The sequence below is a fragment of the Seriola aureovittata genome, chromosome 14 (genome assembly GCF_021018895.1).
Source record: "Seriola aureovittata isolate HTS-2021-v1 ecotype China chromosome 14, ASM2101889v1, whole genome shotgun sequence".
In the NCBI taxonomy this organism is placed as follows: domain Eukaryota; kingdom Metazoa; phylum Chordata; class Actinopteri; order Carangiformes; family Carangidae; genus Seriola; species Seriola aureovittata.
Genome location: NC_079377.1, coordinates 15875614 through 15890955, shown reverse-complemented (window position 1 = coordinate 15890955; position 15342 = coordinate 15875614). Strand labels below are relative to the sequence as shown.

The 15342-nt window shown below is 38.9% G+C and overlaps 1 protein-coding gene across 1 annotated transcript in view; it reads right to left on the bottom strand.

Moving 5' to 3' along the window:
- The window catches only part of sorcs3b (sortilin related VPS10 domain containing receptor 3b), a 58332-nt gene extending 43358 nt beyond the window's left edge, over nt 1-14974 (bottom strand). Inside the window, exon 1 of the mRNA XM_056396243.1 lies at nt 14055-14974. Coding sequence (XP_056252218.1) covers nt 14055-14720 — 666 coding nt within the window. The 5' untranslated portion in view covers nt 14721-14974. The remainder of the gene's footprint in view (nt 1-14054) is intronic.
- Between the last annotated feature and the right edge of the window lie 368 nt (nt 14975-15342).

The window sequence follows — 15342 nt, the reverse complement described above, 5'->3', positions numbered from 1 at the left end:
TTTTGCCTTACTACACTATGAAGTTTTTTGACGTTTTTTTTTTTTTAAAGTATATTTTTTTGGGCTTTTGTGCCTTTATTGGACAGGATAGTGGAGAGAGACAGGAAATGGGGAGGCAGAGAGAGGGGGAACGACGTGCAGTAAAGGCCGTCCGATGCGGGACTCGAACCGGGGCCAACTGCAGCGAGGACTGTAGCCTCTACACATGGGGCGCCTGCTTAGACCACTACGCCACACGACGCCCCTTTTTTGACGTTTTTATGCCATACTATACTATGACGTTTTATGCCTTACTATATACTATGACGTTTTTTGACGTTTTCATGTCTTACTATAGTATGATGTTTTTATGCCATACTATACTATGACTTTTTATGCTTAACGATATTATAAAATTTTTTGACGTTTTCATGCCTTAATATGGTATGACGTTTTTTGTCGTTTTTATGCATTACTACACTTTGATGTTTTATGCCTTACTACAATATGACATTTTTTGTTGTTTTTATGCCTTACTACACTATGAAGTTTCTTGACGATTTTATGCCATACTATACTATGACGTTTTATGCCTTACTATACTATGACGTTTTTTGACGTTTTATGCCTTACTATACTATGACGTTTTTTGACGTTTTATGCCTTACTACAATATGACGTTTTTTGTCGTTTTTATGCCTTACTAAACCATGACGTTTTTATGCCTTGTTATAGAAAGACGTTTTTTGTCGTTTTTATGCCTTACTATAGTATGATGTTTTATGCCTCAACATACTATGAAGTTTTTTGATGTTTTTATGCCTTACTATACTTTGATGTTTAATGCCTTACTATTCTGACTTTTTTTGACGTCTTTATGCCTTGTAAAAGAAAGACATTTTTTGACGCTTTCATGCCTTACTATAGTATGACATTTTCATGCCTCAGTATATTATGACGTTTTATGCCTTACAATATCATGACTTTTTAATTTTTATTTTCTTTTTTTTGTCTTTTTTCCAGACTAATCCATGAGTTTTTTGGCATCTTCATGCTTTACTATTCTATGACGTTTTATGCCTTATTATAATATGACATGTTTTGACCAGTATGCCTTACTATACTATGACATGTTTTGACATTTTATGCCTTACTATACTATGACATTTTATGCCTTATTATGACGTTTTTTTTTACATTTTCATGCCTTATTATACTATGACATTCTTTGACATGTTTATGCCTCACTATACCATGACCTTTTCTTGGTGTTTTATACCGTTCTATACTATAACGTTCTTTTGTCGCTTTCTTTTTTATGGCTTAGTACACAATGATATACCTATGGGGCAGAATGATAGCGTAGTGGTTAGAACTGCAGCCTCTCAGTTAGAAGGTTTTTTTTACAACTGAGGGGAGACTGACACCTGAGATCTTCTCTGCTGCTCTAATTATTCTTTGCAGGGACTTCCGCTTAGCAGCTGTGCAGTTCCTGTACCAGATGGTAATACCGTGTGTCAGGATGTTTTAGATGTTTCCTCTGTAGAAAGTGTTCATGATGGATGAGGCGGAATTTGCTTTTTTCAGCCTTTGTGAGTTGTGGCTGTCGTGTTGATGTACCAGGTTAGGTCATCAGCCATATGAACAACCAAGAACTTAGTACTGATGACTTTTTCTGCAGCAGTGCCGTTAATGCATCAGTGGGGCAGGCACACTGCAACCTTCCCTGAAGTCGAGTACCATCTTCTTCATCTTCTCCACATTCAAGAAGTTGTTGTAGCTGCACGACATGACCAGTTGCTTCACCTCCTCTTTGTAGTGTGCTTCGTTGTCATTTGTAACGAGACCCACCACTGTCATGTAGTCAGTGAATTTAATGATGTGGTTCGAGCTAGATCTTATTTTATAATATTAATTTTAAACATGCATGTCTATCTTTCATATTTACATATATAATATGAACATATACTGACAGTCATATGTACATATATTTCATATATGGAAATTCAACACATGTACGTATATTATATTTGCTTGTCGGCATTCCTGATTGTAAATTCAGATTTTATATGTTAATAAACCGTTTGGTTAACAGCATGAAAAAGCCAGTCTCTTTGTTTTGGAAGGGGTGGCAGGGCTGTTGCATCCCTACCAATGTTGAGACCAAACCTACGCCCTTGCAATGACATAATTTCACTGTGTTTGTGCTGGCTTTTGCTTGCTGAGAAGGTCTCCTCTCTCTCTGTCAGAGGTGGTGGTAGATGGGGAGGGGCCAGGGGGTAATTTGACCACAAGTTTCCCCACTGAAGTGGGGGAATCTATCAAATAGCACACTTCTATCTCTGTGCAGTACCAATGCAATTAGTAAAATCAGTCCCACCAGGAAAAGCTACCAAATAAACCACAATTCATTCATAATACTATGAATACAGACCTGTAGTTTCACACAAAAATCATTTTTCTGGGTTGTGTGAAATCGTTAAGAATAACTTTAGAATGTGTGTGTCTTGTTTAAGTGTGTAATAGTGTCATAATTAAGTAGAACTGCCCCTGAGTTAACCAGAAAAGTGCCTCTCTGAGATAAATATATATAATATAATATATATAAATATCTTTGTTACAGGAGTGATGTGGCCACAACAAGCAGTAGCAGCAGCAGCAGAACACTGAACATACAACAAAGCTCCTCTCAGTCAGTTTTACAGACCTGTGTAGTGAGTTTCAGCTCAGTGGTTTTCTATCTGGACCACAATTTTACCGTTTTGGTTCACTGTCACCACTGTCAGGGCGTGGTTTTCAGCAGCAGCAAAAAGAGACAGAAACAGTTAGTGACAAGCTGGTGAACATAGTGGCACATTTGGCAGCTAAAGAGCCAGATATTTCCCTCAGGAGTTGGTTCAGACCAGGCAGAACTAAAAGAGAGTTAATATATATATATGTATATTCATCATCAAGGTGAACACACAAACATGACTCCAAATGAATGAAAATGTTGCTCTGTAAATGTTGGATGTGTAAATAAGCTCACCATGTCAACTAAAAAGGTGATAATATGTCAGTGTTGTGTTCACAACTTGTTTCCGCTGCTCCCGAGTGGCCAAAAGACAATCACCGACTGCAGGTAAATGATGCCCAGCTTCTACATAATTATTCATAATTACCCAAAAAATGACTCTCCACTATCACTGCTTCAAATAAGAAGCAGAGGAAATAGTTTCAAAGCTGAAAACATGGACGCAGTGGGAAGAGCCAAGTCTTCCAAATAATGCAGATCCATGGGGGGTCCCTAATGCACTGTGGCCATTATCAGACAGCAAAAGCTGGTATGTAACAATACATTGCAATTCACGCAGATGCAATCCTGTGGATACAAAAATAAAACCTGTTTCATTTGTTCTTAGCTCATTACATTCTCAACTTCATTAAAGGAACGAAGACAGAAGCCAAGGGCAAGAAAGAGTCATTTGAGTAATTTGACAAACACTTTATTTTGTTTAAGTCAACTTGCTAATTAATGTCCTAGATCTTCTACCCACACTGAGAACATTGCAGGTCTGTTGTAGACTATCACTTTTAATTTTATTTTTTTGTGCTATGAAGGAAAAGTTCACCAGCCAAGCACAAGAGAAAAAGAAAGATTTTGTTTCCTTTGCTGAGCCAAATGGCCTTTAGAAAAACATGGTAAGACGACCGGCATAGACATAGACAGTAATCTGTATATCAAAACTTAAAGAGTCATAAAACATCCAACACTGTATAAACTGTAACTTCTTTTCTCTCTCGTAAGATAAATATATTCATGCATCCATTAGAAATGATCTGATGCAAACACCTGCAGAGAAAAGAAATACAGTATTGGTTGCAAATTTGCATAAATTTCTTTAAGGCTTGACAGCAGCGAGGCCAAAATCAGGTTGCACTGCAAGTGGGTGGAGGAATAAAAAACACAACATCTTGATTATGGCGCTGTGAGGACATCTCCAAAGCAGAGCACTTAGCAAAAAAGACAAACGTCTTTTAAGAGAAATAGTGCGGTCGAAGCAAGGCCTTACTCTGTCCTCATCTTATCTGTGGACCAAATTGATTGTTTGTACTTTTGTGGGTGAAAACATACTCCGGGGAATGCTGCTTTCATCAAGTAAACCCCAGCGAAAGGTCCCTTGTGCATTAGTCTGCTGTGTGTATGTTTGCTTATCTTCCCGACTGCCTGAGCTTTGGTCATATAGCCCTGATGCTTTGAGCTTGAGAGGTTTCAGCAATCAATTCAGTCCATTATGGCAGGGAAATTAATGAAATGGGCTGACTATAAAAGGGTTTTACTTCAAATACAGCTCTATTGTGAGGAGATTTTGTGGGAATGTTATGTCTCTCTAATACTAACAACAATACACAAAATTGCCATTAATGGGAAAAAAAAGATTGTGATTGCTCTCCCTGTTTTTTTTTTTTTTTTTTTAAAGAAAGCTTGGGGTAAAAAGCCAGTGAAATATATTTTAAAGGACTGCGTATAGAAATACACTCACAGTTCATATTTTTCCTCCTATGTTTTAAAGTTGACTTCGCAGCACATTGTACTGCCATTTGCACAAAAAGGTGAAAAACAAAGAACGCAGCATTCAAGGACAAATTTGATGGCAATTTTAGAAGTCATTTAAATGATTTGACACATTTGACAAAGTTTTAGTCACATCCTGTGCAATTTAAAATTAATTTGATGCATTGTAAGTGGTGTGGAGAGCCAAAAATACAACATTAGCATTTTACTATGACAGGTTTTTTATTCTGTGCCACTCTTGTTTGCTCATACTTAGTGTTCAGAGGTTGAAGGTACACTAGCATGACTGCATTTATTCTTTTTGTGTGTAATCCTGTTATTCATTTACGCCATGGACTACAACAGAGATTGGAAATTTTTGAGGGCAAAAAATAATCATTTGAAATCTTAGGAGAAATGAACAGTCTTGAGTTTGAACACTAGTTAGTATTTCGGACAACTTTGAGCAATGTAACACCATTCAGAGATTTCTTCCCATCTTTTCTGTTCCTTCACAGCTTTGGCTCCTAATGGCTTGGCTTCTGCCCCGGGGAATGGGAGGAGGGGTGTCTGAGCTGGAGCCAAAGGCGGTAGTAGTGGGGTCCAAAAAGAGATTTTGGAAGGGGAGAAGCCCTCCACCTAAAATGACCCTCTTCTCTGCCAAAAGTGCTGTGAGACTCGGTTCGTGAGCTAAATGTGTCCCACACTTGCCCGTTTTGTCTTTTTTTCCCTGTCACTTACTTGCATTTTTCATAATGTGTAGAGGCAGCGAGTGGCTACTCTTTAAGGTTTAGTTTACATTCAGTTTTAAACTGTATTTTTTCTAGAAATTATATTTATATACAATTGTTATTCCAATTATGTTTAGACAGAAACATGAAAGCTGCCAGGATTATGTTCAGTGTGAGCATCTTTTAATACTACATTCTTGTACGGGACTAAAGTCTAGTTAAAAGTTAAAAGTTGTACATAACATCCAGTGGATCAGCCCCTTCTTTTCTTCCAATATTATGATTGAGACCGACAGTGCACTGGGTTCGATGGGCTTGACATGCACTAACTAAAAACTGATGACTGAGAAAACCGAATGTCATTTCAGTTCAGTAAAATGATGCATTGTGGTGTGTAATGTTAACTAAAAGATTTGTGGAGATATGTTTACATGACTTTGGTTTTGGATAAAGTTTACTAATCAGGCAGATCACCAACTGAATGCTTTCATTTTCCACCTTGCCACAGAACATAACACATTTCTGATGTGATTAGATCCTTCCCACCACAAGGGAAACCCAATTATGTCCAATACTTATTTTTTTCATGAAAAAATGCTTAATGTTGTCAGGCAAATCTGGCAACATCAGTGGGCCTTCAAAGTGTAAGATTTTAGGCCCAGAGAGGTTTGTATCCTGAAGTCCCACATGTATTTAGGTTTAAGATAGAGCTGGTCTGGTACTGATACTAGTATTGGAAATGCTTCCAATACTGCATAAAATACTGCATTGGGTATTGGTGAGTATAAGGGAGTGCATGTACACCGATCTGATACTGTGTAATTTATTAATGAGCTTTATACTGTCACACCCAGATAAAACAGCAGTTTACCCAGAAATCAATTCTTCTTCACCGCTCTAACAGAGTTGCACAGGAAGTTGTGCTGTTCAGCCACTGGCAACTACTGCAGTTAGCAAAATGTCAGAAATTTGGCAATATTTGACATTGGAAGTTCCCACCAGTACAACAGCAACATGTACAGTATGCAAGGCTTCAATTTCAAGGGGTGGCACTAGTGTTAGGACACATACTATAGGAAGTGTTATTTATTCATGGAGTATTTTTTTTTTTGATGATTGACAGTCAAATTAGATAATGAAAGAAAGATTGTATGGCATTCGTGTATCTGTCCATGTTTTACATGAGCCATGCCATACAGCAATGATAGCAATCATATCACATCCATACAGGGTTTGCAGTACACAGCTTTTAATGCAATGGTATTGGATTGGTACTCGGTATCAGCCATTATATAAGTTCAGATATCGGGAACTGTAGGGAAAAAATGGTATCGGAACATCTCTAGTTTAAGCAACAAAAGTACTTTGGTTAACATTAGGGCGAGATTGTGGTTTCTGCTAGATGCATATGTATTTATAAGTATACTTGTGTGTCTCATTCTTCAAGTCACTGAAGACCACCATATTTCCACAGCCTTAACCAAATGGCATGAGTACCTAAACGTAATAATAAAAATGTTTTAGCATGCTTTAGTTTCTAAAAGCCTATATCTTACTGTATAGTTGTAGGACAACAAATAAAATGCGTTGTCAGGAAACATTTTGCAGACATCTTCAGTATCAACTTTTTGCAACTTGTTAGATACGTTAATTAACATTTCCTCATTCTGTTGATAAAAAATATTATTTAGGCTGCTGGGTTTATCTAATTACATATTCATTGAAAAATTAATGCTACATGGACGCTTTTAACCGGAATTGTGTATAATGTGACATTTTGAGCCATTTCTTTGTTTGTTTGCTTTTGTCTTTGTTTACTTGCTTGTTCTGTCATGAAAACACTCAAATTTAATGCTGTTTAATCTTGACGTAAAGAGCGGAAAACAACTTTTCAAGCATATTAATTTTAGAGACTGCCTGATCCATATTTGTCACACCCAGTTTAATATGTGTTGTGTACCATCCTCACAACGGCAGTAAGTCATCTACACTATCCATTACATCTCCATATAAGAAAGAGACATGCAGCACAACTAAACATAATATAGATATGATGAGATAAGATGAAATTCCAGCTGTCTTCATAGAATATTGAATGAAATAGCAAATACACAGCAAAGAAAGACAGAAATGAACAGGATTATAATCAAAGATGGTCATTTAAACTTTGTGAACAGCACAATTTAACTGTCAGAGTGTGTCAAGTCGCAAAGCACAGCATGAAATCAAGAATTAAAGACTACTGGCTTCAGCTTTAGATGGTGTGTGGAACTGGTAGCGCTAGTAAAGCTGGAACGCAATTAGACGTTACTTCAAATTCAATGCTTAGTTGTTTAAATAATTTACAGTCTCATGACATACTTATTGATGACAGTTCACATCCACTTCAATACAATCATTAACTCATGCAAATGATGTGTAGGCTCTGTCAAGTCATAGCTCTGAAAAATGTTGATGAATATTTTGTCACCAAAATAATAATAATAACTGCCATAATTTAGATTCGTAGTTATGTAGCCTCTGATTTCAACTATAACTCATGTTAACTTTTTTTTCCTTTTCAGTTCAAAGCAAAAGCAACCAGTCACTTTAAAGGATTTGTTCCAGGATACCCATAGAGTGAGTTTTCTAAATATGTCATTTTGTGTTTGGAAGTTTTCCATCATCTCCATTGATTGCGCAGTGTGTGTGTGTGTGTGTGTGTGTGTTTGTGTGTGGTGATTCAGGTTAGAATCTTTTGTATCTTACTGGATAGGAAAAAACATTTTGCCCCGCTTCAACTAATACATTCCTGTCACTGTAAACTGCCAAGTCAAACCATTATTTAAGCCAACTGCCACCTGAGCAATCCCAGTCATCTTTAAACATGATAGTAACTGCTGGGCTGCTTCAGGCGATGTGTTGCTTTGAGGCAGTATAATGTTACCAAACCAGGGTCACTTTGTTCGCTTGATATTGGAAGTAATGAAACTAAAGAACAAAACAAAACATCTCCCAATTTGAATTCCAATTTTATGATTTTCCTAATCAGAAAATGCATAAATTTGTTTTCATAATCTAATCACAGCTATAGTATGTGTCTACCACACTGCGACAGTTATTAAACTAATTAATCACATGCAAACCTGTCAAATATGATTCTGCACCCGCTTTGTCACTTTGATTAAAATTGAAACATAAAAGTGTGTGTGTGTGTGTGTGTGTGTGTGTGTGTGTGTGTGTGAGAGAGAGAGAGCGAGAAAGCGAGACTGCGACTTGTAGAGAGGCACAAAGAAATCAAGTTTTGACAGGTTGCGTGAACATACTAGGCAATTTATTTGCTGCTTAAAATGCACTTTGTGAGGCAAAACTACAGTCTAAGTGCAGAGGAAGCGCTGAGAGCCTATGTTGATGTGATGCATTATGGTCCCCAAGCACAAATGATTCATGAAAAAAAAGGGTACACATGCATGTCCTTTGAGGAGTAAAAACCATGATTTTACTGAATTATTACTACAAAGACGATGAAACTTGAATTCTCTGTGCCATATAACAAAACCGAGGCAAAAGGAACAACAGGAAATGCTTCCTTTTTCTCAGCAAATGTTTAAAAATTGCACATCCAGAGCAATTGTTTTTGCTGTAGTAACCAGCAGTCTACACTCTTACATAGCATGCAGGATGGCTGCAGTTCCTATCAGCAACTTACAATCACATCAGTGGACAGTGGCACCCCTAAAGGCTTGAGACGGGCTGGATTAATGAGCAGACTTATGGTGCTGACACCCCGAGGGACAAGGAGGTAGAAGAAGAAAATGCCTGGTAGAAAAAAAAGTTATCTTGATATTTGTTTTGTTTCCACTGGCTACAACTTTGAAATAAAAAAAACTGAAACTTAACTGACAATCAGCTAAAATCAGATTGTGTATTAATAGTAATATACATAAAACATCTAGAAAAAGACTTGAGATTAAACATTTCCAAATGCCGAGGTGCTGCTTAATATTCGAATACAACATGTGTCACAGGAAGAAAACAATACATACTGAAATGTCAAAACTTCCACCACTTTTGATTTTCATCATATGTAGCCTATCATGGATCAAAATCTCCTTACCCAGCAACAAGGGGGCCAGAGGATGAGGAAAGGTGTATGAATAAAAGGTTTTATAAGGTCACATATTAGCCTCTTTTGACTGTGACTCATGTGACTTTTCTATTAAAGGTCCCATATTTTACACTTTTACTGTGTTTTATTTGAAGTTTTGATATCCATAAGAAGATATATTTGTGGTTTTAAGTACCAAAGATCACATTAATATAGTTTTACATCACCTCTCTCGGGCTTCCCCCCGGAGCAAGAACAGGGTGTTCTGTATCTCTGAGCCTCTCTTCTGATTGGCTGACTGTTTTCTGAGTGATGCACAGCCAGTCCAACCAGACTGTGGCCTAAGTGCAAATGGCACCTGTCAGTTGGTGCTGAAATGAGCCGAACAGACGGTCACATTCGGACTAAAATGCTCTGGTATTTTAGAAAAAGTAGCCCATCTAATGCAGTCTAATACAACAGTCCTGCAATAAATCCACCTTAAGGTATTGGTTGAGTGGGGGTGGGGGATGAGCCCTTTACTTTCTGATTGGCGTGAGGAGAAGATTATGGGGAAATTAAATCTGTTTCCCATGACCTTAACCTTAACCTAACCTTATCTTAGCCACCCTAACCATTCTTAAAATACTTAACCCCATCCTAAACCTAACCAGTTATCTCTGCCTACACTGAAATCTAATGTTTACACTTCCTGATGGGAGCATGAATGGCACAACAGATTTCCTTGTCTGAAATATGTTCATTACAGGCAGACAGATGGAAGACGGAGGCCATCACAGCATCCTTGGACATTTGAAGCATGCGCAATGGAGGCAGAGAGAGAGAGGGGTGGGGGCTGGGCTTTTTTTTGGTTGGGTGGGGCACAAATGTGGATGGTGAAGCGGTGTAACAATAGGGAGAAGGACAAAACAAAATCTGCTGAGTCTAACCAATAAGAAATAAGATGGACTCTCCTCTTCACAGTATTACCATATATCACACAGTGAATGTGCAAGGGAAAAAAGAACCAGGAAAACTTGGTATCGTTTCAAACACCTCATTAAGAAATAGGTTCCTTCAAAATTTTTCCTAGAGGAGCACTTACATGGACAGTCAGATACATACACAGACCGCCCACTCTCCAATTATAGTAGTAGGATAAATTTTAGTCACAGGTCTTTAATATTACAATCCTAGGGAAGGCTGTGCAATTATATACTGGCTTCCTAACATCCACCTATGGTGCAACATTTCCTCAACATTTTTTTGTCGTGTAGCGTGCTAGCTCAGTGATGGAATGACTGTTTCATGTTTTGTTGTTAATAAGTGGAGGTGTAGCTGAGGGCCGTGACATCACAAAATGACAGTCCTGACGGCTTGTTTTAAGGCAGAGTTTCTGAATATGGGCTGTGTGTATTTCTCTGCATATATACTTTCCCAGTATTTCTACAGCACTAAGACCTGCTCTATAATCAATAAGGACATGCAAATCTCACTTTCTACAATATGGGACTTTTAAAGGGGATCTTAACCAAAATTACAACTGCAAAACTAAAAAAAAAGCAGTTGCTCTGTAGAATATAAAAGAGAAATGTGGGAAATTATAAGAAAAACAAAAACCACAGTGAAACTTTTCCCTTTGTTGTATATTACCACCTCAACAGTGGTAGCTTTTTAATGCACTTCTCATCATCTGGTAACACCCACAAACTCTGGTCAAATGCCTCTGTGAACTGGGAACCAATTCCATTTGATTTTATGGATCAAGGAGTTTCTATGCAACCAGCTCCGGCATGTTAAATGGAATGGCTGTCTATCTAATGAACCAGTTTTAAACACGTGTCCCCCAGGGCCGTGCCATTTCCTCTATTTTATTGTCTATTTATGCCGATGAGATTATGTGCAACAATAACTGCCTCATTCTGATTAAGCATGTGGACAACGCGGCCCATGAGGCCTGTCTGATTCCCAGTCAGTTGCCGCATGAAAAGACGATGTAACAGAGCTGACAGATTGGTTTGACTGTCGCCACCTTAGAACAAACCAAACAAAAAGCCAGAGAGATTTCCTCCACGGCCAAGAAGAATAGCTGGCCTCATCAGTGTCCTGCCCCTCCTAAACAAAGCTTCTAATAGCGGGCCAATGACCAGACCGTTATTCTCATGGTACATGGACATCATTTACACCAACATACAGTATCATTTCTGCAGCAGAAGCTCAGGGGATACAATGTCAATAAAGATGCTCATTAACTGTCCTCAGCTTCAACGTGGTGTCCTAGTTTGGTCAGCTGTCTGTGAGGAGTTTGCAAAAATGGTCAATCAGGAGCCCAAAATCATTTGGCTGCCAATAACTCCCTGATCACCAGCTGGCTCTCACACTAAGACTTTTGCCTTCGGGGAGGGTGGGAGGGGGCTCCACATCCCTTGAATGTAGAATGTGCTGCAATGGCTGTTTAAAAAGATTACCAACATAGTCATATCACAGCTTGAACACCCATGTGAGGCAAAAGACTGAAAAATGTATTTGCCATACAGGATATCCCCAGCCAAGTGTATTTATTAGTATTTTTTTGAATTAGTTTCATTTGTATTTGTTTCTAAATTTTTTTACAACTCATTATGAATCACAAATCTTTATATCTCCATCCCGATTCACATTCAGGGCAGATTTTAAAGAGAAACATGCACATTCAATCAATAGTACATGTAGCTAAGTAGCATGAATTTTTAAGGGTATTCATGCAGTATATGTTTTATTCCCATGGTTGAGTCCAATCAATGTTATCTCTCAGAGAACTATGACTCCAGGCTTTGAGGTTTCAGACAATCACAGAAATCGAATATTAGTCTGGAGACAGATTTGTGGACAGATTTGAGGTTTGAAATTCTTTTATCAAATCTGAACTCTGAACATCCCCCACTGGCACTTTCACCATCACCTTTTACATCTTTCTCCTTTCACTCCCTGTGGGATTTTACATCTTGGCCAGATCACAGGCAAAGTCTTGAGGTGAATATTTGATAGAACTACCATATACCACAGGAATGAAGTAATTTTCCTTCAAATGTCCCTTTTAGATTGGATTTATTATCAGTCATTTACATCTAATATAGCCTGAGCTCTAACATCTAGTCATAAAATGCCATCAATTTCAACTCTGCAGTTTCAGACGTACTTTTGGGACCACAGACAGGGAGTCAGACTGTATAAATCAAAACTGTTGACTGGCTGCAGTGACAAGCCCATCAGTGATGATCAAGTGAACAGTGTCCTGCAGAACAAAAGGCCATCGATGGTGAAGACATCTCAAACCAACAACATATTTCACGATACATCCCACAAATCAGACTTTATTAGGTGCATTTCTGGTGTATTTCTGTAAAGACTGTCTACGACGATACATCAACGTGGCCAAAGTCTGTGTTGCCTCTAACGTTATGACACATTGCCAAACAGAAAATGTACCAGATAAGAAAATATATTTCATATAATCCGTCCAGTGGAATATATCTGCCTTTTTTCATAATGTATGAATATTATCACAGTTTCTGGGACACACAAATCTTAAAATGTTGCTACCACACACCCTTTTGCCTAGCAAATAAGTTGATCTGAATATCCTGAGGTAAAAAGCCAGAGTAGCTCTTTTCTTTTGTACAAGGCTGTTTGTAGTTTTAAGATCTTTGTGCCTGATAAGTGCTGGTGCTTGCAAACACTTTGGCATGCTGTATATGTAAAATAAGAGATAAAATCTCCGTGGCTTTGTCTTTGTGATGGTAAATGGGTGTGCAACCACGGAGTGTGCGTGCAGCTGTAATGTGATGTGATGTGTGTGTGTGTGTGTGTGTGTGTGTGTGTGTGTGTGTGTGTGCCTGTGTGTGAGGGTGGAGAGGGTGGTCTTGGTGGTTGCTGCAATGTCTTGTCATCCATTTAAGTTGTGCACATTCCCATCAGCCTGTTTTGAAGTGCAAAGCATGGCACCATCTCATCTCAACAACAAACATGTTGAAATGCTGTGTCCATCCAGGCAATTAGATAACTATGAACTATGTGAGTCAAATGTCAATGACAAAGGCATGGCTCATTTGCCAAAAGGTCAGACTGTGTCTCATCAGCGTCACATTAAGGGCCAGGTTGAACACAATCCGTTTTAATTGTAGCTACTGCACCTTCCTGAGAGACATTACTTGATTATTTCATAAATAATTAATGTGTTGTGATTGCTGCCAAAATGCCTGCACCTTCCCATAACTCAGTGTCACCTTAATTTACCTGGGAGGAGGTTAACTGTTAACTTAAAGTTCAGGTGGGAAACAGTTTGTTGTAATAAATGTGTCTACTCTAGTTTGAAAAGGCAAGAGGGAATCCTGCAAGTGCACAGCCATGTCCATCAGGACAGGCAGGCGCGTAATGCGCATACAGTCATAAGCTCTGTGGAGGCAACAACAGAAAACATTACCATGAATGTGAAAAGAGCAAACGCGCTGTTCAATTCAAGTCTGTGAAAGACTGAAATAATTCATGTGTAGGAACGAATTCCTCTCGTGCGCGCTGAAACAGCTGTGCGTAAAAATGAGACAAATTCATGTAAATGTAATAAAACATTTTCATAATTTGCAATTCAGTAAGAAATAAAAAAAATAGTAAACATTATCGCCAATGTTTGGGGCATTTTCGTGTTCTCTAAAACGTCTATGATATGATGAAGTGTACGTTTTTTTTTTGCGAAACTTAAACTCACGCTGCTGTTGTGTCCAGACCAGTGCACCATCGCCTGGTTGTGCGCCGAGTCTCCCGACAGAGCAAAGGTAGAAGTGTCCAGGTGAGGCTCACTTTGTCTCGGGTTAGACCCTCTGGCTTCTTCCCCGGTGCGCCGGTACTCGGCTCTGGAGTTGGAAACACCTTGGACAGTCTCCACAAACCTCTCTCCTGACTGCGCTTCTCCACTTATACTCCTATCCACATTTTCGCTGTATGTTGGACCCACACTCCTTTTTGCCTTTCTTCTTGGAAAAACAGTCGCTGCAGGTCGCATTTGGATGTCCACGGAAATGTTATCATACTTCTTAATAGGTATTTTGAGACGACTGTTATTGTTTGGTGCCGTTTCGATGCCAGTCGGTCCGCTCTGTGTTTCAGTTGCCACTTGCTTGCCATTTTTCAAAGCACCGACAGCATCCGTTGCAAAACCGTTAAAAACTTTTGTGCAATTGTCGTCTTTGGGTGAGATTTTGTCCTCCTCTGATTTTCGGGTTACACGTGCTTCCAGCTGCATAACCTCCATGCGATAAAATCTGTCGTTTGCTCTGGGTGAACTTATTTCCGCTTGAGCCAAAAACTTAGAGTGAAAGAGGCAGAGCAACACGAAAGCCAAAAGAGAAAAACTCCAAAATGACCACAGTCCCATCGTGTTCTTCCAAACGGATAGTCTATCAGGGGAGGGAAAAGATGTGGCAGAGCTATTCAACTTCTAAAATATTCAAGGCATCATCTTTACAAGCAAGAAGCCATTCTGCAGACCCGCTCACGTCCAGGAATTTGTCAAAGTGAGGGAACAGTTGGGGAGGCGCTGCGCATCAGGCGAACGCGCCGACGGAGAGTGACTGCAGGAACAGATCGAGCTCATTGTTCACGAGGCTGTTCAAAAAAAAAGAAAAAAAGAAAACGGCTTTAAAATATTGAAATCACCCAGAGTCATATTGAAAATATTCCTCAGTCTTATTACTGCCTGGGATGTCAGCGTTTTTATTTTGTAAGGTCTCAGGCTTTTTATGTAAACCTATAAAAGTTATCCAAAACAGCTCTTGATTGAGCAGCGCGGTTGACAGAAAAAGTAATGTGGGTTTTGCTGAACAGTGTTCACGCTGTGGCAACATTTCTTCTCTCTTTTTTTTTTGGCTTTAAAACAACAGAAAGGGGAAAAAAATCACTTGCTTGCATCAATCAAAACCTGTCAGCTGTGTGCACGTGCGTGCACGTGTGTGCAAGTACAATTTGAGGAAATTCAGATGGACTTCCTGATACAGATC